The 24086-nt window shown below is 36.3% G+C and overlaps 5 protein-coding genes and 1 non-coding gene across 10 annotated transcripts; 2 read left to right on the plus strand and 4 right to left on the minus strand.

Annotated features, from left to right (window-relative positions):
• The first annotated feature begins 1343 nt into the window (after positions 1 to 1343).
• LOC121219165 (leucine-rich repeat receptor-like protein kinase PEPR2) lies at positions 1344 to 7803 on the plus strand. Its single transcript, XM_041096851.1, has 5 exons — positions 1344 to 1586; positions 1770 to 1919; positions 2153 to 2467; positions 7345 to 7453; positions 7574 to 7803. Exons 1-5 carry the CDS (start codon positions 1344 to 1346, stop codon positions 7801 to 7803), a joined length of 1047 nt encoding a protein of 348 aa, XP_040952785.1.
• Positions 7804 to 8397: 594 nt separating this feature from the next.
• On the minus strand, positions 8398 to 11462 carry LOC107954633 (acid phosphatase 1). The gene is made up of 3 exons (XM_016890248.2): positions 9071 to 11462; positions 8787 to 8996; positions 8398 to 8697 (listed from the first exon to the last, which is right to left on the minus strand). The coding sequence occupies exons 1-3, from the start codon at positions 9451 to 9453 to the stop codon at positions 8520 to 8522; spliced, it is 771 nt and encodes a 256-aa protein (XP_016745737.1). The 5' UTR covers positions 9454 to 11462; the 3' UTR covers positions 8398 to 8519.
• On the minus strand, positions 10303 to 17281 carry LOC107954632 (uncharacterized). Of its 5 annotated transcripts, XR_001699629.2 has the most exons (11): positions 16658 to 17281; positions 16369 to 16467; positions 15813 to 16270; positions 15306 to 15507; positions 14445 to 14615; positions 13471 to 13571; positions 13044 to 13112; positions 12886 to 12926; positions 11898 to 12013; positions 10911 to 11171; positions 10303 to 10833 (listed from the first exon to the last, which is right to left on the minus strand). XR_001699629.2 is itself a non-coding variant. In XM_016890245.2 (10 exons), exons 1-9 carry the CDS (start codon positions 16823 to 16825, stop codon positions 11931 to 11933), a joined length of 1392 nt encoding a protein of 463 aa, XP_016745734.1. In that variant the 5' UTR covers positions 16826 to 17281; the 3' UTR covers positions 10303 to 11171; positions 11898 to 11930. The 5 variants fall into 5 exon arrangements, 4 of the variants coding, with proteins under 4 accessions (XP_016745734.1, XP_016745735.1, XP_016745736.1 ...); XM_016890245.2 differs by having other exon boundaries at positions 10303 to 11171; XM_016890246.2 differs by lacking the exon at positions 10911 to 11171 and having other exon boundaries at positions 10303 to 10751; positions 16658 to 17280.
• A 1738-nt stretch (positions 17282 to 19019) lies between these two features.
• Positions 19020 to 20832, minus strand: LOC107954635 (60S ribosomal protein L23). Its single transcript, XM_016890250.2, has 5 exons — positions 20757 to 20832; positions 20429 to 20655; positions 20050 to 20334; positions 19735 to 19776; positions 19020 to 19252 (listed from the first exon to the last, which is right to left on the minus strand). The coding sequence occupies exons 2-5, from the start codon at positions 20439 to 20441 to the stop codon at positions 19170 to 19172; spliced, it is 423 nt and encodes a 140-aa protein (XP_016745739.1). The 5' UTR covers positions 20442 to 20655; positions 20757 to 20832; the 3' UTR covers positions 19020 to 19169.
• On the minus strand, positions 19862 to 20004 carry LOC121219745 (small nucleolar RNA snoR137). The gene has a single exon (XR_005916636.1). It is a non-coding gene; the product is annotated as a small nucleolar RNA snoR137 (small nucleolar RNA).
• On the plus strand, positions 20677 to 22575 carry LOC107954634 (glutathionyl-hydroquinone reductase YqjG). Its single transcript, XM_016890249.2, is given in 4 exon segments — positions 20677 to 21198; positions 21201 to 21507; positions 21621 to 21870; positions 22285 to 22575. Coding segments are annotated over 4 exon segments (1218 nt in total). The 5' UTR covers positions 20677 to 20726; the 3' UTR covers positions 22474 to 22575.
• Positions 22576 to 24086: the final 1511 nt, after the last annotated feature.

Raw genomic sequence — 24086 nt, forward strand, 5'->3', positions numbered from 1 at the left:
AGAAGCACTCCTCCAATGGAAGAGCAGCTTGTCTTTTTCGCCACCTTCTCTCGATTCTTGGTCCTTCTCCAACCTCAACAATCTTTGCAACTGGACTTTCATTACCTGCGATGGTGCCACTAGAGCAGTCTCCCAAATTGACCCCTCCTATGGAAACCTATCTGGTTCCATTGCTCACTTCAACTTCACTTCATTTGCCAATCTCACTCTCTTTAACCTCAACAGCAACAACATTGATGGGTCGATTCCAGTCGCTATTGGTACTCTATCGAAGCTTGTTGTCTTAGATTTGAGCAACAATTCTTTTCAAAGAAACATGCGGGGGGAGATAGGGAATCTGACTGAGCTTCAATACCTGAGTCTATTCAACAACAGCCTCAATGGTACCATTCCTTTTCAAGTTAGCAATCTCCAAAAGTTAAGGTACCTTGACATTGGATTCAACTACTTTGTTGATCCTGATTCATTTAATTTCTCGGGCATGCCTTTATTGATACACCTTGGCTTAGCTTACAATGAATTTGAATTGGAATTCCCTCAATTTATACTCAACTGTCATAACCTTACTTTCCTGGACTTGTCAGTGAATAGGTTGAGTGGTTCAATACCAGAATCATTGTACACCAATCTGAGCCATCTTAAGTATCTCAGTCTCTGTGGTAATTCATTTGAAGGACCATTATCCTCCAACATTTCTAAGCTTTCTAAGCTCATAGTTCTTCAACTAAAAACTAATCGGTTCAATGGTTCAATTCCTAATAGTGTAGGAACCATGTCTCACCTTGAAACTATTGAATTGCATGAAAATTTTTTGAAAGGGATCTTCTTTAGGCCAACTAAGAAAGCTCAGGAGACTTGATCTTCACTCAAATGGCTTAAATTCTACAATCCCACCCGAGCTTGGTTCATGTATGAACCTCACCTTTGTTGCCCTTGCTTTGAATAATCTAAGGGGGGAGTTGCCACTTTTCTTGTCTCAACTAACCAAAATAACTTAGTTGGGATTGTCCGATAATTTTTTTCCCGATGAGATTTCACCATCTTTGATTTCCAATTGGACCAATTTGATCTCTTTACAACTTCAAAGCAATTTCTTCACAAGGAAAATTCCACCAAAAATAGGCTTATTGATTAAGTTGAGGATCCTCTTTCTCTATGATAATAAACTCTCAGGCTCAATCCCTTCAGAGATTGGAAATTTGAATTCATTGAACACTTTAGACCTTTCAAGAAATCAACTTTCAGGTCCAATTCCTCAAACTGTATGGAGTCTTTCAAACTTGGAGGCCTTACAACTTTTCTAAAATAATTTCAACGGTACAATTCCACTAGAGGTTGGCAATATGAAATCTCTTAAGTCTCTTGATATCAACACAAACATCTTCCATGGTGAATTGCCCGACACAATCTCTAACCTCACTAACTTGAATGCATTCTTGGTGTTTACCAATAGATTTTCGGGTAAGATTCCTCAAAATTTTGGTAAGAACAGCCCTCAGTTGGCCACTGTAAGTTTTTCCAACAATAGATTCTCTGAAGAATTGCCTCCTGAATTGTGCAGTGGTTTGGCTCTTGAAAATTTCACTGTAAATGGAAACAACTTCACAGGGTCATTGCCTGCTTGCTTGAAAAATTATATATAGCTAAAGAGAGTCTGGTTTGAAGGGAATCATTTTACGGGTAACATCACCAATGCATTTTGATTTCATCATGTTCTTGACTTCGTTTATCTTAGTGGCAATAAATTCATTGGTGAAATCTCACCATAGTGGGGACAATGCCGAAATCTCACCAAACTACAAATTGAGAGAGACAAAATTTCTAGTGGAATACCTGCTGAGCTTGGGAAGTTGGCTCAGTTGGGTGTTTTAAACCTGGGAGCCAATGAGCTAACTGGAGAAATTCCTTTGGAATTGGGGGTTTGAGCTTGTTGTTCAATCTCAATTTGAGCCAGAATCATCTCAGAGGTCGCATCCCTCAGACTGTGGGAAATTTAGTGATGCTAGAGTACCTTCATCTATCTAGGAACAAATTTATAGGACGAATATCAGAGAAAGTCGAGAATTGCAAAAAACTATTGAGATTGAACTTGAGTCAAAACAAGTTATCTGGTGAAATTCTACGCGAGCTAGGTAGCTTATGAGTTTTGCAGTACTCATTGGATCTCAGTAGCAATTCACTCTCTGGCTCAATCCCTCAAGACTTAGGGAAGCTTGTATCGCTGAAGATTCTAAACGTTTCACATAACGATTTCTCAAGAAGAATCCCATCTTCATTTTCCTTCATGATCAGTCTTAGTTCATTTGATTTCTCCTACAATGAGTTAACAGGCTCAATTCCAAGTAGTGGAGTATTTCGTAATGCTACTTGGAATGCTTTTGTTGGAAATTTAGGCTTATATGAAGATGTTAAAGGATTAACTCCTTGTAATTCAAGTGCTACAAAGAGAAAATCCAATAGCAAGAAGGTTTTTAATGCAATTATTTTTCCTATCTATGGTATATTAATTCTAGCAGCAATTGTTGTTGGAGTGTTTCTATATCACAAACAAAGAAAGATTCTTGATGAGCAGAGTAAAAAGTCCAAAATTTTTTAATCCACCATTTGGGGAAGAGATGGAAAATTCACATTTGGTGACATTAAAAAAAGTACAGAAGGGTTTGCCGATAAGTATTGCATTGGTAAAAGAGGATTTGGATGTGTTTACCGAGCAGTATTAGCCTCGGGTCAAGTAGTTGCAGTTAAGAAACTCAATTTGTCAAGTTCCGATGATATTCAAGAAACAAATCAAAGGAGCTTCGAGAATGAGATTCATATGTTGACTGAAGCTAGGCATCAAAATATCATATAGTTGTATGGATATTGTTCTAGAGGAGGGCGCATATACTTGGTTTATGAGTGTGTTGAAAGGGGTAGCTTGGGAAGTGTATTGTATGGAGAATAAAGGAGAGAAAAGCTAGGATGGGGTACAAGGGTGAAAATAGTGCAAGGGTTGGCGCATGCAGTTGCTTACTTGCATCATGATTGCTCTCCACCTATCATACATAGAGACAAATCCTTGAACAACATTTTGCTTGAGGGAGAGTATGAGCTAAGACTTTCATATTTTGGCACTGCTAGGTTGTTGAGTCTGAATTCATCTCACTGGACCACAGTTGCTGGCTCTTATGGGTACATAGCACTAGGTTAGCAAACAATTTACTTACTTCTATGTTGCAGAATTAAATGTTACTTTTATTTGTTATTGCAATGGTTGAGTTAGTTTAATTTATTGTCCTTTAGAGCTTGCGCTCACAATGCGAGTGACAATGAAATACGATGTTTTCAGCTTTGGAGTGGTGGCATTAGAAATCATGATGGGAAAACACTCAAGGGAAGCTTTTGAGCTCTCTGTCATCAATAACATTGTTATCAAACAACATTGAATTGCTTCTCAAGGATCTACTAGACCAACGACTTCCACCTCCTACTGACCAAATAGCAGAGGAAGTTGTATCTGTTATCACCATAGGCTTATCCTGCATAAGATTCGTGCTGGAGTCACGACCCACCATACAGTTCGTGGCATAAGAGCTGTCAACAAGAACACTAGCTTGCTTGGATCAACCATTGGGAACAATAACCATTGACAAGCTAATCAGTTTCCAAAAATAAAACAAGATTGAAACAGTACATAAGATTTCAATCCGGTCTAGTCATATAAAAGAATACTTGCATTTGCTTTGTATCATATATGAAATATGTATATTGTATAATATCCCATACAACCAATAAGAAGATTGGATTTTTGTGGATGCAAAGGTAATTTTCTATTGCGTAGTCCTGGATTGACCCCATTTTGGGGACCAAATGTTCACTAGTTCTACTTTTCTCCTTCCTCAAATATCAATTACCATTAGAAGTGCAATACTCAACTATTCTGTTCAAAACTCTATTTTTTAGTAAAAGTACCATGGACTTGAAGGTTACTATAATAGAAGTCAGATTGCATTTTACTCCCTCTACTTAAAACATGAGCAAATTAGTCTCTATATATTAGATCAAAGAGCAAACTAGATCTTCTGTTACAAATTTCATCCATTTTTCCTGTTAAAAGTTTATTACTATACACCAACATGAGTTATTAGTTATTCTATCAATCACACCAATTTTTAATGGTATAAATACACGAAATTTTTAATTAAAAATATCAATTTGTTCTTTAATTTAATGTATAGGGACTAGTTTACTCATTTTTTAAATAGTGGTAAACTACAATTTAACTCCTAATACAAATATCTCCATAATACTTTTACCTTCTATTCATCACCTTTATTACTATTTGCTTTTCTGTGGTGATAAATTGACTTTTGACTTCTGTTTGAACCTTGACTTCTACAACACATAATGTCCACTAGACTTTAATAACTTGTGTTAAACTTTGAATTTGATTGACTGACCAAACTAACGAAGATGTCAGGATGGTGCAAATATTTTGACTTTTTTTTTTCAAATATGACCTAAAATGTTTGATTAATTATGAAAATGACCCACTTACAAAATCATATACAAAAATGACTCGTTTTGAACAGAAAAGCTCAATGTCATCATTGTCATTGGCGGCACCACCCTTCATAATAGGCTAATCATTGGCTGGTCTAATGAAAAAATAATATTTTTGGGTGTCACTATTATCATTGACGGCCCCAGTATGTATATTTATGCGGTCACTTAAAAATGTCAATATTTTGAGGGGAAAAAATACTTTAATAGGTGTCGTTGTTGTCATTGGTGACACTTATGTTTTCTTTTTAAAAAAAATTATGTTAAAAAATTAGTGCTGCCATTACCTTCAGCAGCACCCGTTTGATTTTTTTTTTAAAAGGCGAAGTTGAATTGAAAATAATTGGAATCAGGAGATAGGCTTTGCAGTGGATGCAACGACAAGAAGGAGAGTCGTTGGTCGAGTGAAACAAAGAAATGAGACCAAGAAGCAATGGGTCGACCGAATCATATGAAGGGACGTTGACTTGCTCACAAAATGAGATCTAGAGTTGGGTTATTAAATCTTTAAAGAAGAAAAAGAGAGAAAAGAGGAGAAGAGAATATGAAAGGAAACTATAAAAAAGAGAACGAAATCAGAAAAAAAAAAAAGAAGGGAATTAATGATGGGGGATGAAAGAGGAGTAACGATTCAGAGAAGGGAAGGAGAAGCTAAAAGGTTAGGGAAAAAAATAATTAATAAAAAAATGAAAGTTGCTAACAATTGACAATTAATTAAGGCATTTACTTCTCTATTTTCTTTCCTTCCGAAGGTACACCATTTCCCTCCCCTTTCTTTAACTTCTTTTCTCTTTACCTTTTCTTCTTCCTTTTCTTTCTGTGTTGGATTCATCCCCTCTTTCTTCTCCCTTGTTTCAATCATTCTCCTTTTATTTTTCGGTTCCAGGCTTTTTTTCATTTTTTCTGACTTTTTTTTCATTATTTCATGGAAGATCGAGTTAGTTCAAGTTTCAGAGAAGTTATAGAATTCAACGTGTCTTTCACTCTTGGAACCTTCATTCTTCATTCATTGTTTCTGCTTCCCTTCTACTCTTCTCTTCAGTTTTGCTCTTTTCTGTAATTGAAGCTATATTGGATTTGTAGGATTTTAAACAACAAAATTTTCTTTATTAAATTAACCGATGCCGCCAATGAAAACTGTAGCAAAAAAAAGTTCAAATTCTTTTTTAAAAAATTTTTTTGAGCAATGACACCAAAAACACTATTTAGAAAAAAAAATTGGTGGCACCTATTAAAAAAATTCTTTCTTTTTCAGGGAATACAAATATTTTAAACTGGTGTGTACGTGTATTTATACTGGTGTCACCCATTCAACGGCGAGACCCAAAGAAATTATTTTTTAATTCCATGGGTCAATCATTGGGTCATTGTGATGGGTGGTAGGGATGTGCATAATTCGGGTAAAACCGAAAAAATTCGGTTAACCGACCTAATTCGGTTAATTGGTCGGTTAACCAAATTTTTTCGGTCGGGGGTCGGTTAATTTTTTTATGATTTTTCGGTTAACGGTTAATTCGGTTCGAAACCACCGAAAAAATTAATAAATAAAATTATCCAACCCAGCCCAAACTCAATTACCCAACCCAATTACCCAACCCAATAAAACTAAAACTAAAGTTTACCCAATTACCCAATCCAATAAAACTAATACTAAAAGACAACCCAATTTATTAAAGTCTAAAACCCAATTTACTTTAATAATTTATAATTTTTTTAAATTTTAAAAATAAAAAATAAAAAAAAATTGGGTAATTCGGGTAATTCAGGTAATTCGAGTAATTTTTAACCAAAAATAAAAAATACACAATTTTTGGTTAATTTGGTTAACTGACCTTATTAACCGAAAAAATTTCGGTTCGGTTAATTTTTTAAAAAAAAATCGGTTCGGTTAACGGTTAAAATTTTTGGAATGTTAGTTAATTCGGTTATAGTAATTTCGGGTCGGTTAACCGAATGAACACCCCTAATGGGTGGTGTCGTAAATGGTAATGACGACACCGAGATTTAGTGTTCAAAATGGGCCATTTACGTACATGATTTTCAGGGTGGGTTATTTTCATAAATAATTAAAAGTTTTTGGTCATTTTTATAGAAAATTCAAATATCTTTGTTAACACAATTTTTTTTTTTGGTAAAAAATGTAGCAGCAAAAATAAACTACAACATAGCTCTAAAGAAAATTTTCCATGGTTCCAAGTTGCTGAAGACCAGCTGACAACAATGCTCAAACACTCAATGGAGGATCTTTAAAAGTGCAAACCGTATTTAAATCTCTAATAGCTATCTTAGCCAAGTAATTTCCAACATTATTTTGTTCCCTTGGAATATGTCGAAATCTAACTTGTTAACCCTTCACAAGTAGAGAGTGGATAAGTCGTACCTCTGAAAGGCTATTATCCATTACATAATAGTTGCTAATAATATCAATCAGAATGGCATTGTCACTTTCCACTTCAATCTGTCCGAAACCTTCCTTTCATGCAATAGTAAGTCATCCTTGCCTTGGTTTGTAAAACTCTCGATTTGTCAACTATCATTGTAAAGCCAAGTAACCAAGTTCCATCTTAATTTCGGAACACCACTTATTGCAATATAGGATTTTTAAGAAGAGAAACATCCGTCATGTTAAGTTTCACCCAACCTATTTATGGTATTTACTAAACACTTTTCGTATATGCTCTTCTATGAAATTTTTGTGCACTTTTTGAAAATTTAAAAAATTATAAACAAAATTTATAGAACTTTTAAAATTATAATTTTATATTAAAAAATAACAATTCCTACCTATCGTGGGCTTGGCAGCAAACTCTTGGCAATTACCAGATGATCGATGGGATTTGGTTTAGAAATACAAGGGGCGCAGAGAATTGGCCAATTTCGCCTTTTGACAAATTTGGAAGGTGTAGAAGGGGTATGAGTCGTGTAGCATATGTGGGCACTATGTAAAGTCAATTTCGCATGCTTACATGACTGCTGCGCAGCTAAGGCAGTGTGGTTGAGAGTCACTCCTACCCTCACAAAATTATCGCAGGTTTTTCTCTACAACGCCTGAGGCTGAGGGGGTGGAAATTAGACAATTTTCAGAAGGCTTTTAACATTCAGTTTCCTGATTTGAGTGGCCTTCTCTGTTGGAGAATATGGAAGAAGCTCAATGAAGTTATTTTCCAGCAAAGATCACTCTTCCAGCTTCGATGTAGTCTCATAGCTGGTCTTAGGCAACAACAATCTAAGCTTCTATGGCCAACCAACCGTCCGTGGTAAGTTCTGTAGTGAAGAATGCGGGTTGGCAACCCCCACCACCGAGGTGGGTCAAGGAGCAGTCATGGCACTACCTCGTTGGCATCTGCAGGAGGTGCTATCACAGATTGTGAAGGAAGTTGGATAATAGGCTTTTGTCATAACATTGGGATTTGTTCTAGTCTGACAATAGCTTGGAGAAATGCACTGCACTTAGATATTACGGAATCTTTGGCCAAAAAAAAAGAGTCATTGTGGAAACTGAATGCGTCAAGGCTATAAAGATTTTGATCTCAGGCAGTAAGGATGCTTTCCCGTTGGCTTTACTTGAATTTACACATATTTATCGACAGGGGAACATAGTTGCGTATATCCTTGCAAAGTCGCTACAACTTTGGATAGAACATAAGACACTGTATTTTATTACCGGCCATTTCTGCTTCTCTATAGATTGAACAGGCAGAGTTTATCGTTCTGAAGTAGCTCTTATTCACCAGGCTTCGATGTTGATTGATTGAAAATTGGGGAATTTTCTATTAAGCTCTAAATTTCTCTTCTGCCAATGGTCTTTTTTTGGTTTCATCTGTACGCTTATAAAATCCAGTATCTGACCAACTATTAGAAGATAAATATAGATATTTTTACTGATATTTTATATTGGATTTCTGAAAACAACCGCAAGCAAATACAAAAGCACATGAGGTGGGAAAATGAGTGCATAAAAATTTATTCAGATGAAGTTAAGACATGTAGTAAATGGAATTTGGCAGCTTGAATGTTCTCTTTGCTTCTGGCAAACCCTTTAAGCTGCTCCATTGATCTCCAACGATTCCCCATATGCGGTACCCTTGATCCATTAATGTTTTCCTCACTTGGGACTTGTATTGTTCCACATGCATGTATTCATCTTCGAAACCCCTTTATTCATTCAATTCATAAAAAAATCAATCCAAGAGAAATGTGCAGAGAAAAAACACATGAAAACTCAGGTAAGTTGCATTGCATACCTTAAGAAGAGCCTAGACCATCCATGGTATCCAACATTAATGAGGTTATCAACGGTAGGAGATCTAAGGGTTTCTTTCCTTGAAGAGACTAGAAAGATTTTCATCCCTCTATCTTTAATGTCATGGAAGAGCTTGAATGTGTGGTCGAGAGCTGGTGCCTTGCTCTCTTCCATCCATGCCTCCAAAGAAGATGAGTTCACCTTCTCTCCCCTGGTTTTTTAGTTTCAAATCAACCAGATTCATATGTAATCAAAACTTGAAGGAATGGAAAATTTAAGACTTACCCAAAACCATGTTTCTTGAAGTAAGGAATGGTGGAGATGAGTGTATCATCAACATCGAAAATCCATGCATCTTTGCCATCACCTTTCAAAGAGCAACAGCGGCTTAAGTATAGTGTCACTTCCTCGATAGCTCTCTGGCAGTCAGCATCGTACTGTGATGAAGTCATGTACTTCTTGATGTGAGCAACGCATTCTTGGGGCACTACATCGAACTCCCTTATGTTGTTCAGCTCCACATTGATCCTCCAACTTTCACAGTAGTTTTTCAAGCTATCTTGTCTTGCATTGATATTCCATATTGGGTTCAAGATGTTCCAGTCAGCAGCTGCTAGCCCAATGCAGAGGCATCTCAGTACCAGAATGAGCACAATTTTCCTTGCCATTTTTGCAGAGAGTAGGTGAGGAATGAAGAGTGATATGAAATTGGAACGTTGATGGTGGGTAATAAAAGGAAAGAGATCACATGGGGAGGTGGGGTCTTACTCTAGGCTGGAACCATGATCCTGTCATGTAGTTATGGAATATCACATGGAATGATGATCTATTAAAATGGAAGATAGTAAATTAGTTGAGGGTTAAAGGATATAGGGACTAACCCAATGCGATTATGGCAGTCAAATTATGGTGCCTAAGTCACGTTGTTACCACGTCATGCCATTTAATTCTCAGCTGGCATGGATCAGTTTAGAAGGCACATCCATCCTCACTGTTTTCTTGGATGCTTGCCCTATATGATTGCTGGTCTCTCAATTATTTCAGGGCCAGAAGAATAAAAATACGCCCCCCGCAGTTCTTGCCATAAAGCACGGCGATGTTTTTAGTAATAATAATGACACTACACTTTTATGCTTCACGAGGTGGAACTTTTTTGAAACTTTGAATATCACCATCTAATGTCTGGGGGCTAACCCAAGATAAGATCAAAGATAATGAACCTTTTTAAAATTTGCGAGGCATGTAAATTTGGATTCTAGCTCAAGCTCAACATATAACAAAAAGTAGAATTATGTCTCGATAAAAAGAGGAAAAGCACCGGATGGTGGAGACGGCCAAATGCCCATCTCTTTTATCCTTTTTGACAGTAAAACAGATGGTTGGCCAGTAAATAATGTATGTTTCTAAACGGCTTGTTTTTCCACTTCTTTTTCCCTTTTTCCTATTTTCCTTCTCGTTTAAAATTACAGTTGAGGGGAAAATGTCGGTACATGGTTTGAAGATAATGCCATCACAGATTCTGAAACTAGTTATCACTGTTATATCATAGGAAATTCAGTGGGAGTGACAACAGACAACAGTTGAGACCAACAGGAAACCCAATAAACACAATATGGCAAAACCTTTATTTACACATCAAGTTGCCCCTCAAACGACCGAAGATTTATTTGGAGATCAGAACCGAAAGTTCGTGGTGCTGAACTCAGTGTATTACATGTTCGCGAGGAAACCCATCATCAAAGTTGAGAGAATAGCTGTGGAAGTCATAGCTGAACTGCATGCTGCCTCTTTGCAACCTCATAGCTTTCCTCCACTGGGACTTGAGCTTCAAAACAAACTGCTTCAACGCATATAATTTTGGGCAGCAACACAAAGTCGGCCTTCTTTCTGCCTCGATAAGTTTGACTGCATGCTCATCGTTTGCTATTTTCTTTTCCCACTTCAAGAACTGAATCCTCTTCACGATCTGCATGCTCAGAATTTTCAGTTCTAAGCTTTTAAAGCTAACTTCTCACTTTATATCCACTCAAAGTTGAGAGCCTGCAAGTCTAAAAGCAATAAGAACAGTAAGATATATAGTTTCAAAGAAGCATGAACTGAGCCTTTCATGCATCTAATTCCCTACCAAGAGACGTCACTGTCTAAGATGTTAGATGGCACTTAGCCATTTGTCTGACATTAGAACCACTATCACCTAATGTTCTTTCCACTTTGCTTTGCCATCATTCCTAGGTCATCCATTGTCTCAACTTGGAGAAAGAACTAGTGATATGATGTCTGAGATGGGTACTTTCTGGATTAAGTGATTAACCTTCCAAAAAGTTGCTAGCGTTTATCATTTGTGATTTTTCTCTTGGTTTACGCATGAGAACTTGCTGCAAATAATCTAAGAAATAAGAAAACAAGAGAGATTAAGAGTAGGTTGGACATGACTAAAAAGTTTATGCCGTCCATGGCAAAGTCTGACCCTTCTAGTGCTGAAAGGAGGAAACGAGAGAGAAGCAGTGCCCCTTCTAGTGCCTAAGTTTGACCCTATTATTTGCCCCACGAAAATACTTTTGACTTTATATGGAGAGTTAGGAAGGCCCACAAAGATGTGAAAATATTTTCGTTGGGCAGCTTATTTCAGATGCTTGGTGATAATAAATAGTAACAAAAACAGCCACCGAAATTACTGTATACGACAATAAGTTTCACCAACATTTCTGCGAAAAAGAGAAAATGATAACTTCCTGCTATGAGAATATAGCGATTTTCAATACCAAGTTTGGTATTTTACATCATTTTTTCAAAAAATGTCTCACTAGTTTCTTTTTTTTCCCTTTTGGGGGGAGGGTGTGGGGGTGAAATTTCACATCCTTTGTTTCACAGATTAAAATGAACCTTTTCAAAGCCTTCAATCTCACATAGTGGACCACTAACATCTATGTATTGTTGATTTTGAAGACTGATTTTTCTTGATTGCACTTTTAAGATCCTAGCTAAGGTCCACATACAGTTAGTTCTGAACATGATCTTTAACAACAAAAATTTAGATCAAAAGTAGCTCTTACTACAAGTACACAAAATGAAAATGCCACTTTCAGCAATAGATATAGAAAAGAAAACGAACCTTATTGAAGACCAGCACAACAAATTTCAGCTATCAAGCACCACATGCACCATTTATTATTTGAGAGCCACAAACATGAAAGATGTAGAGACACCAAATTCTCTCAGCAAGTTCACCTGGGAATGCATCACAGTATCTACTTATATATTTTATACAATCTTCATTTTCAAAATTAAAGTTCTTTAAATTATCAGAGAAAGAAAAGATCATCTATTTGATATCCCAGATACAAACAAAGATTAGAGTGAACTATTTCAGTTGACATAAAGCATAGAATCTCAATAGAGATGAAACAGAGAGCTATAAGTAAAAATCAGGGGTAGGTTCCCTGTTGTCCCTATATGATTGACTAGGCGTCACATGGAAAGCTTGTTTGGATCCAGAATTCCGCTCTATTTAGCTAACATGCCTATGCCAATTGTGGATGTTATACCTATGGCTTTCATCTCATAAACATGATCAAGTGTGGGTAGCCATAGGTATTAATATCTATTAAAGTGATCTACATAAATGCAGCCACCTTATGCCAGCAGACAGAAGAGAATGGGTATTAAAGTAGCAAAAGCCAGCCTCCTTTTAAATCAATCAATAAGTGGTCATGTCAAAACTACCAGGTAGGCAGATTCTAAGCAAAAATGGTAATTGCTTATTGTCTTAATCTTCACCTGCAGGGTACAAGCAAAGCAATTATAATTGGGAGATCATATTTGACAGTGAGGGTTGATTGACAGCATTGACAAAATTGTATGTAAACCATGCATTTGCTAGAAATGATTCTATTCTAAGTTTTAGGCTGGTATTTCAACAAGGCTTTCTCAAGCTCCGCTTGGAATAATACCATAAGGCAAATAGCTGACAGCCTAAGTTAATCTTGTGGCATTTGGTATTTAGCCATTTTAAGGTTCCTGACTCAGCAAGGAATGTAAAATTTACATCTATATAAAAGCATCCATAAGGAGTTTATGGATATGAGAACCAATATACTCACAGTCTTTATGCTCATTCCTGTCTTGAATACAACTGCAGCATCTGCAAGACAACATAGAGAGAGAGAGAGAGGAATTGAGATGTAAATACTTTCCTTTGATTTACAAATTTGAGACATATTATAATGATCAATTAAAATTTGATTTACGAATGCCAAACCTTATCATAGAAGGCTTTCCCTTGAATTGAATCTCAATTTCACTCAGGTAAAGTCTAAATAAGGTAGGCCTGCAATACCAGTTACAACCATCTTGAACCGTGAAGCAGGTAAACTACAAGCACTCTCAGAAATATCCAATTGCCCAATGGAAATGGACTCATTCAGTAATGAGGAGACATTCAATGATCATCAATATTCTCAATACCAACAAGCGTTCATACTTACTATATTATTTCTGCCATTAATGTTCAGTAGGTGTATACAATAGGCAATATATTTAAAATGATGTAAATTTGTGCAATCTCCAAAATTTTAGACATGCATAAAATAAGTGTTATTGCTCACAATGTAACATACAAATTGTCCTAATTATCTGGTCCAACAAAGACAATTCATATTATCCAAAGCCACACAGATTAATAGTACCAGAATGGAAGTGAAACTGCTGCCAGAGCAGGAGATGATTTCCACAATAGGTGTATTTGACCACCCAACAGTCCCATCAGATAATCAAGAATACCTCCTTCCTAATTGAGACAACCAGAATAAACAATAAATAGTGGCACAAACTAGAAGGTTAGAAGCAAGAAAAAGATGGATTTGGAGCTATAATGGTAACCAACTATAGCATGATACTTCTCATATAACTTCGAAACAAATTTGCACTACAATTGAAGATGTAAAATGCAGTGCTTCTCTTTGAGGGGCAAAATACATTCATTTGACTCATTCTCAGTGTTTTGTTGTAGATATTGCACAAATTGCATAGAAATAGCATATTCAAAATAGACACTAAAAATGTCCAATACTTGACAGACTACAAACTTAAAAGATTTGATCCTTCCCAGAGCAACAGTTTTTATGCTATAGCTAACCACAACAATTAGGCTAACAGGAGCTTTCTTTTCAGCATCAATCAAACAAATCTTTTTGAAATGTTTTTGTGCATTTATCCAGATGAAAAAATGGTATGAAGAAATGCAGTTAAACTATACATAAAGCTGCAGTATCATTCTAAGGAAAATCAAGGGGAACTCTGGGTATATTGAAGGTCTATTCAGATTCTGAGATCAGTAACTGCAAGAACAGAATCAATGACTTCTGCTTCTGCAGCATCAGGGGCTTAACATAGAACTGTGGCCTGTAAATCATTCAACTCCTTATGATACAATCATAGAAGAATAAAACCACCTTTACTATTTTAAGGAGAAGCCCACATAAAAAAGAATGCTAAAAAAAGACCAAACCCAAACTAAGCTCCTCCATTACATGTGTGCATAAATAAATAAAAAATACATTAGCACAAAGCTCATAAACACAAGTAAACCAAAATGGTTGTACACCAAGAAAATAGACATATGCAACAATCACTGATGTTAAAGTTAATCCTCAAGAAATACCTTTGATTTTTTTATTTCCTCTATTTGATGACTACTTTGAGATATTTCAAAGACCGAGTTAGCAAGCACATGATATTGCTTTGAGATGGTAACAGAATCATAAGATGCTGACATCAAGTGTTCAATTATGCAATTCCATCTGCTTGCAATGCTTCCTAGTAACAAGAGCTCCTGGTTTTCATGATATAAGGAGGAGAAAACAAGGACTTATAAGTAAATTAATGCTTAAGGAGACAAACACCTCCAAATAGAGGCTCATATAAGATAACAGGTATATCTTGAACAGACACCACATCTACCACTACCAATCTCGGGTAAGCAAAGATAAAGCAATATGAAATTAGTTAATCACATTGAGTCCAGAAATGAGAACTGAAACTATGCACTTCTAAGAAAGAAGAAAGAAAATTTCTGTTGCAACCAAATTGCAGTTTGTCTCAAATAATTGACAGTTTTAGAACAAGACCATCTCTTCCCAACAATTAAACAAGTTTTCAAGTCCCATTACATCTACCATAAACATAAAACAGTAAAAGGAAGAAACAAAATATCCTTTTCTTATCCTGATAAATCATAAACAAAAGTTACCAGAAATGTACATTCAAAGTCCAAATAAGCAAAAGGAAAATAATGCAGACCATAGCATACCAAAACTTCATACTTCCCAAGCTTTAAAACCTATCATAGCTATATTAGATGGACACGTGACATGACGGCCAAAAAACATAGAACAAATAAAGTGCAAGAACTAGACAAGTAATTGCCATGAACAACCATGGTACACTCACTGCTAGGATACACATCAACCATGGTAAAGCAAGCTTCCATCATTACTATTTATATCAAGTAGAACGAACTTACAATTGCCTGGTGCAGATCATTTTTGCTACTTTTGTCAGAAATGTGCAGCTGCCCAAACACTTTTTTCCATTGTGCATTGGCGTCTGAAAATATTAAGCTTGCACCAGACACCATCCTAATGGTTCTCTTATCAAGAAAATATGAAAAAGCCCTTGATTTCCAACGGTTCCAAGTGACAACATCAACTAATGCATCTGCACTTCTATGTACAGAAACAAAGCACATTGGCTCAGACTTTATGGAAAGTGATAAAGAGTAAGCATTTGATCTGTTGAAGAATCTTGCAGACTGCAAATACCACATCAGAAAATTGCTAGTTGAAATATAAACAAGGGAGATCCATGAGTTACAAAGAGAACAATAGAATGGCCTTTTTAGACTCTAAAAGGGTGATGTTAAGAACTTAACAGATTCCATCACCTTTTACAAACTATGATTCGCCATTCATATTTCTCTACTTCCATGGTTTCCAACAAGGAATTACTAGCAATAAATATTGTTACCTACCGCAACAAAGCTGGAACTGTTTCATGATTCATTTGCTCCCTAAATAGGCTAGATTCAGAGTCAGTCCGGCTGCTATGTCTCATGGCATTAGAAAGAACATCCAATCCTTCCTCAATAACTGAAACGCATGACACAGAAGATTGTCTCCTGAAGAGTTCATGAAGAGCAATTTTAGTAAAATTATCAGTACCAGACTTTTCGGTTTGAACAGTCGGAGTTAAATCTGGAGATGATGTACTGGTATCCCTCATACAAATCCTGCTTTGCAGTGTCAAATTATTCAAATATGCATTGAGACAGTCATGCTCTGTCTGCGAAAGGTCACTAAGATCCATCTCCACAATTGCTGTAATAACAGCTCTTAGATGTGAATCCCTCAATGGCAAATTATGGAGCAAGTGTTCCGACAAAAAACTTCTTGCCCTTCTAAGAGTAACAGATGACAAATGTGCAAGACCCTAGCACCATTTAAGAAAAAAGAAAGATATTAATAACAATACAATCTCATTGAATTTCAATTAGTAAATAAGAAAGCAGCATATATAAAGACCAGAACCTGAGGAAAGGACGGATGCGATGTCATTTCGGACAGAGCTGCATCAAGCTCCTGAATAGACTCTTGATAAACATCCAAGCTGCTTAAACGCCTAAAAACCTAAACAATAGGGTAAAAGAAATTTCAATTAATATAGTTTGCATAGCCTATTCCAGATGATGGGGGGGTGGAGAGTCCTTTCTTTTCTTTTCTTTTATTAAATGGAAAGATCTTGAACAATCATTATCGTACATAGTAAGCCAATCCACGAGCTAGTAGAGAAAAGAGAAAGAGGGTACAGACTACTGACATTTTCAAAGAAGAGGGCCCATTGAAAGGCTCGCTTGATGTTATCAGAGTCCCAGTGAGCGAGAAGACAAGAGGATTGATACCCAGAAGCCAAAACCAGGATATCAACAAACCCTTCTATCAGTTTCATCATTTCTTCCAGCGATATGTCTGGGTGAATCCATCCCATTTTCTGGTTTTCTTCCTTGAAGTCTGTTGTGAACGACGTCGATTAACAATGAGACAGAAGATAAGGAAGAGGTGTGAACCCAAGCAGGGTTTGGATCGCAAGAGAGCGGGTGCAGAAGATTGCTACGTTTTCAATAGGGGAGTTTTCCCGCCACAGCTTATAGTTTCAAGAAAGGCTAAAAATGAGAAAGAAGATGAAACTAAGTTCTACTTTCGGGTTTGTTGTCCCTTTGTTTAATTGACTCAAAAATACTCGAAAAATAAATAAGCACAAAAAAATCGCTCAGCTTCAAAAACAATCACTCAAATGGAGACTTAATGACGGATACTACATTGATTTTGGATCCATTCATTGCTTATGATTGTATCAAGCTTAAAAATTTTAATTTTTTGGGGTTAGAGGAGGTCGACACCTGAATATTTTTTTCATACACTTTCACACCAGTATACATGTATACTAATATTTGAAAAAAAAATTAGTTGCTGATAAATGGCCGGCACCACTTTATAATATTAAAAAAATAATTTATTTTTTAGTGATGACATATTTATGGCTTGCCCCTACTTTATCAAATAAAAAAACTTTTAAAAAAATTAGGTTGGGGTACTAGATGGGAAAAAATTTTGATGATCAGTGGTGATTGACGGCATTCGGCGGTGGTCGATGGTGGAACTTACGGTGGTAGGTCAGTTGGGGTGGTAGGTCAGTTGGGGTTCAAATGGGAGTTTTATAGTGGGAGGCCATTGGGGGTGAGGGAAAATTAGGAAGAAAAAAGGAGGAAAAAAAAGAAAAAAAATACCTGAGAGCACTTAACCTGTGCCTTCGGGTCACATCAGTGCAAGCCTGAAGCTGGCCAACAATGACACCGGCTATCTCATTGCCACTTAGGCCTGCTTTGCGTGGCCAGCCTGGGCATATAGTGCCCCCAATAAAAAAAATATCTGATAAAGTGGGTGCCGACCATTAGTGTGCCAACACTAAAAAAATATTTTTTTAATATTATAAAATGGTGTCGGACACTTATCCCCCAATCAAATTTTTTTTCAAATACTAATATAAATGTATATAAGTGCGGTATTGTTTAAAAAAAAATACTCATGTGTCGGCCATTAAGTCCCTCAACCTCAAAAATTAAATTTTTTTAAGCTTAACACAATCATTAGGCAATGGTTGGGTCCAAAATCAATGTGGTGCCTGCCATTAAGTCCCCTCAACCCCATTTTACTATTCATTTTTATAATTATTTATTTTTTTGGTCATCTCGGTAAAATAACTTTAATATTGAGGGGAACAACATATATGGACTTACTACGATTAGTAGTCGGGTCTTTGTCGCATGGAACGGGTGTTACGTTTGTCTGCTCCGAGAAGACCTCACAAAACAAGCCTTTTATAAGGTTCCTTACTCGACCGCAAGCAAACCCAGCTCTCATTTCTAGGTAGCATACCTCAAAACTCATTTCTCTTAAAAACGGGCTTTATTTTTTATAATCAAAATCAACTATTGCAAACATTAAATCAAAATTTCAAATCCTCAATTTTAACAGCACAATCAAAACCTAAAAAGCATCAGGCGATTTTTATATTATATCACAAACTTTTATTGGGTGCCATTTTTTTAAAGAAACAAAAAATAATAATAACTACGTGATTAATTTTGATCTTCAATATTGATTTAAATGTATCAATTCATTATTTTATATATGGATGATATTAACAATTTATGAAAACTAAATAAAAAAATTCAAAATTTAAAATTGTACAAATAAAAAATTCATAAAAACATTCAACATTAGATCATGTACAATATCAAGATTTATCCTAAAATATTATTCTCAGTAACATTCTGATCCAGGATGTTAATAAGGTTAGTGTTTCACAGTCGGCAACAATAGAACAAGATCAGCAGAATCATGCTGATGTGGTAACTGGTGTGATAAGCACATCAATTTGCATGTATTCAAGGTCTGGCTGTTTGGTAGATTCTATTGAATATTTCCCTGGGAATGTGAAGAAGCGGGTAATGTGTTAGAACTAAAGCTCGATGATTGCTTCCTATAGGGTATCATGTAGTCACAATGGGTGAGTTCTTTTTACCATGGACTGCAACAAGATCAACGTGGCTAGATATCATTGAGAGGGATCAGTCGCCTCTGCTTATGCTAAAAAACATAAATAAAGCATGTACAGAAAATAATTAAAAATGAGTTTTTAGACAACTAGATATAAGAAAATAAGTTTACAGGTTCACTACCGTTTCGCCAAAACCTCTCAGAAACATGTTATAAGTAACAGAAAAATAACATTAAAACTACAATGTCAAACAAAAACCGTGAAAAATCTTTCAAACAATAGCATTGGCAGCACTTGCAATTCTAGGCCACAGATCGGCACATTCCTTTCCAATGGGGCCAGTGATAGCAGATCCTGAAAACACGAAATCAATAAGCACCAGTAAGTTCCAAATACCCAATCAAACAAAGTACCACTTTCTGCCACTTAGCTACGGATCAATAGTGTAACAAGCCAACAAAAGACAACTGATTTTTCTTAAGTATTGCACTAACCTATGTTTCTTCCAACCATCAATATTGGGCACATGCCTTTATCCATCACTCTCAACCAAACCCAGATGTAACACAATTTTTACTAAGGGCAGAAATTAGAATAGCCACAGGCGCGTTCGTTTCAGAATTATGGTATTACCAATAGCAAAATTCCAGGAAAATTCACTTGATCTCAACTCTAACATGGCAAGAGCAATAGAACCATAGCAAACAGGAAAAGGAAACATTTAAAAAGCGATAAGAACAACATAAACATCTGAAGTTTAGATTCCCACAAGTACTCGTTGAAAACTTGTAATTTATAACTAGATATAATGAACACGATGAACTGAGTTGGTTTACCTTTCATTTCCCCTTTGGGATTGACAATGACACCAGCATTATCTGTAAACAGATAATAAACTCAAATTACATTTTGAAAGGAAAGGCAAATAAATGATAGTAATATGTAATAAGTAATAACTAAATCAAATATACCAGCAGACAGGTAACACAATGCAATAGATAAACAACATCATGCTGTTTAAAACTGGCGAATTCCCATAATTCTATGCTTCTCATTAAGAGTAACCAACGATTAAAACCAGCTATCCAATTATCAAACGAAGCAACAAAGACGAAGAAATAAAAGGAAGAGACAAGAGGAAATGTTTGGACCTTCGAAGTACATGTAGACGCCATCCTTTCTACGCCAAGGCTTCCGCTGTCGGACGATGACAGCTGGCAACACCTTCTTCCTCAAATCTGGCTTTCCTTTCTTGACGGTAGCCATGACCATGTCGCCGACACAAGCCGATGGAAGCCTGTTGAGACGACCTTTGATTCCTTTCACTGAAATGATGTAGAGGTTCTTCGCTCCCGTGTTGTCTGCGCAGTTCACCGTCGCTGCCACCGGCAAACCCAGTGACATCCTGAACTTGTTCCCCGCACTACCTCCCCTTCCTGTTGCAAATGAAAAGAAAAATAAACGTCGAGACCAGCAAAGGTGTTGGTTGGAGAATCGGAAAGTGAGAGAAAATGAAGGGAAAATGTTTACCTCGCTTCGACATTCTTGAACGGCTCTGATCCGCTCCGCCGTTTGCATATGTCTGTTTTCTTGAGAAAGGGCCGCTGCTTCATTATATAGGCTGGCCTAGGGCTTTACTTGAGATTTTTGGACTGTTTGGCTACACAGATTCAGGTTTTCACTTTCTTAAACCAAAACGCAGCGTTTTATTTAAAGGAGATCGAGCCAAGAATGATATCCTCTCCACCGTTCTTCCTCTAAAAAGATAATTGTAAATAAAAATAAAAATATTGAAAACGGTTGCAGAACTTAATAAAGAACCAAAGCAATGCATTGCATTTCGCTGCCCAGCTCTCACCTGCTGTTGCACTCTCCAGCCAAAACTACCTTAAAATTGGCATGCCACGTCAGCCCTAGAATGTTCTTCAACGACAGTGCTACTAATAACAACAGCGGTAGCACAAATGGTTTCAGTCTAATAAAAAACGTCTCCAAGCTGCTCTGGGGCGCATCCCTCCCTCCTGGAATTCTAATCTCAACCGTCCGTACAGCATGGACTTCCACGTGGCAGATCATGATGTCCCAACTGGCTCCCTCCGATCCCTCCGGCGCTTACACCAGGCCTTTCTCAAAATTCCGCCTCAACCCAACCGCCGCAACCACCAAACTTCACCTCTACGTGGGCCTCCCCTGTCCATGGGCCCACCGGACCCTAATCGTCCGTGCCCTCAAGGGCCTCGAAGAAGCCGTCCCCGTCTCCGTCGCAGGCCACGGCCTCGACGGCTCTTGGGAATTCAAAGATGTCCCGACAAGGACAATGATATCCTGGTTCCTACCATGGATAGAGTAAATAGGTGCCGGAATTTGAAGGAAGTTTATAGGCTAAGAAAAGGCGGGTATGATGGGCGGGCCACGGTGCCAATGCTGTGGGATGTAGAGAAGAAAGAAGTAGTTTGCAATGAGAGCTATGATATTATTGAGTTCTTCAATTCGGGTCTAAACGAGTTGGCCCAGCACCCTGGTTTGGATCTCTCCCCTGTGGAGCTGAAAGAGGAGATTGAAGAGTGGAATCGGGTGATTTACCCCAATGTTAACAATGGAGTTTACAGGTAAAAAGAAATTTTGAAAACTTTGCTTGATAAAATTACTTTTAACGTTTAAAACTTCTATGGTTGCATAAATTACCCCAGTTGGTTTGAGTATGATTTGGATGATGTTGTAGATGTGGATTTGCTCAAAGCCAAGAGGCATATGATGTTGCGGTGAGTGGTTTGTTTAGTACATTGGATAGGATCGATGATCACTTGGGTAGTTCACGCTACTTGTGTGGAGACAGATTGACTCTTGCGGATATTTGCTTGTTTACTACATTGATTAGGTTTGATCTTGTCTATAATGTTTTGTTCAAATGTACCAAGAAAAAGCTGTTCGAGTATACCAACCTTCACGCTTACATGCGCGATATTTATCAGGTACCGCATGGTTAAATGTTATGAAATTGTTCAGATCATAGCTGTAAACAATTATATGCATATATGTCTAAATTCTCGAACCCACTGCACTTTAACCACTCCAACTAAGCTCAAGCCGCTAGTTAATGTGAAAGAATAAGGTGATTTTAGGTTGCTTGGCAGTTCAAAAAATCCTCAGCTGTGAAATGTAGATCATTTTCATTTCTACTTCTGCTTTAGCTTAACTTGGCCTAGAAGACCTTGTTGTTTCTCCATATTTGGGCAGTGAATTTAGTTGGTAATGCTTGTATAGAGCATCTTGTATCACTCACTATAAGTCTGTTTAGGGGCATCGATTAGGATTCTGTTTTTGTTAAGGTTTTCTGACTTTAAAATCTGTAGTATGTAGAACTGTAATGTTGTGCTTCTTATCAGATTCCGAAGGTAGCCGCCACTTGCAATTTTCTGGAAATTATGGATGGGTATTACCGGATGCTTTTTCCGTTAAACCCCGGCAGCATTCGACCAGTTATGCCCTCAGTGTGTGAGCACGAATTCCTCTCTAGACCCTCCAAGAGGGAATCAATGTCTTCTGTAGGTAAAAGAGTGCAACATGTTTTGTAAGTACCTCCTTAAGTCTAAACTCATGTACATCTGTTTAATTTTGGTTTATAATGTTAAATTGGTAAAATATATTATTTTATGAAATTATGTTAAATTCTGTCACTGTTCATTCCTTTCTTTTGCATTTTGAAAAGCAGATAATAAGGTATAAAAAATGAACTCCTTTACATGCAAAACTTATTTCTTTTCACATTCCAACTATATATATTTCCGTTTACCATTATTAATAGGAACCATAAACAATAAGAATAATAAGAATACAAAGACATGATTCATAATACAAGAATTGATGCTCAGATGTTATGGCTGCATAATAATCTTAAAAAAGGTGAAAGACAAACTGGCAATAACCACAACATTGGAAGAATTTAAGAATAAACCAAAGATGCATCACTTTGATCAAACTGTTAAAAAATGTATTGTAGCATTGCTATCATCAAATCAACCTGACGATAAACTCTAATAAATTAAGAAACCACTTCCAAGAGACCTGCCGCATTAATGATGCACAAAAAGTTAAGTTATAGACTATCTTCCTGTTCATCATCTCGAATTCCAACCTTATATACATTATCAGTGTGTTCTATCATAATAAGGCTCTCCAAGAATGATAAACCACTATAGAGCGAAACACTTTTGTAGACAAAAATCACAATATTGTGAATTGAACTTAAAAACAAAATAAAATTCAAATAATAATATTAAAGAAATGTAAATATACAAATAAAAATCACAATATATTTTTTTATGAAATAAAGTGGACACATACATACATGTATATAGACCACCATTTCTAAGTCAGTCTAGTACATGGAATGCATAAGCAAATGATACGTACTTAAATATAAACACGTTTATATATTTTTAAAATGCCTTAAGAAACACTAGAATTTATTCACACCCGCAGGATGAAAATATTTTTTATAAAATAATTATATTTAAAATTGAATTAAAATTATATAGAATAATTTCTAATTAAATAATTATTAGTTAAGTTTTTTTACAATTTTGATTTATTTTTATATCACTTAATGTTACTTTGAAAGAAAAACATAATTTGAAATATTTATTGAAAGAAATTATAATTGATGAAACTGTGGAGCCATAATGAGGAAAAACTGTACATAACTACTTGTGTTTATTCAAAAATTTTGAAATTGTTATTTAAAAGAAAACTTAATGCACACTTTTGGTACTAAAATATATTGTTTTTTCCATGGTTTTTAAAGTTTTATTTTTACTCACTTCAGTTTAGGATCAAATTTTATTTCATGGGGTTTACATGAGATTTCTCTTTCTTATTCTTAAGCAAGTCCTCAAGAGGGCTTAGTTGATCCATAATTTATGTTTCAATTTATGTTTCCTTTTCGCTTGTTTCGAGAAATGTATCGATCAATTCCGATTCTTTCTTTTTCTATTGATTCTTTTCCGATCGAGATGTATGGATCCATGAATTTATGTGTCTATATCGATCTTGTTCGTGGATTAATGAAAATGTGCAAAAGCTCTATTTGCCTCTGCCATACTATGAGTATCTTCCTTTTTTAGTATGGCATCGCCACTCCCTTTGGCAGCATCCACTAATTCAGAACTTAATTTGAAAGTCATATTTT

The sequence above is a fragment of the Gossypium hirsutum genome, chromosome D07 (assembly GCF_007990345.1).
Source record: "Gossypium hirsutum isolate 1008001.06 chromosome D07, Gossypium_hirsutum_v2.1, whole genome shotgun sequence".
Classification (NCBI taxonomy): domain Eukaryota; kingdom Viridiplantae; phylum Streptophyta; class Magnoliopsida; order Malvales; family Malvaceae; genus Gossypium; species Gossypium hirsutum.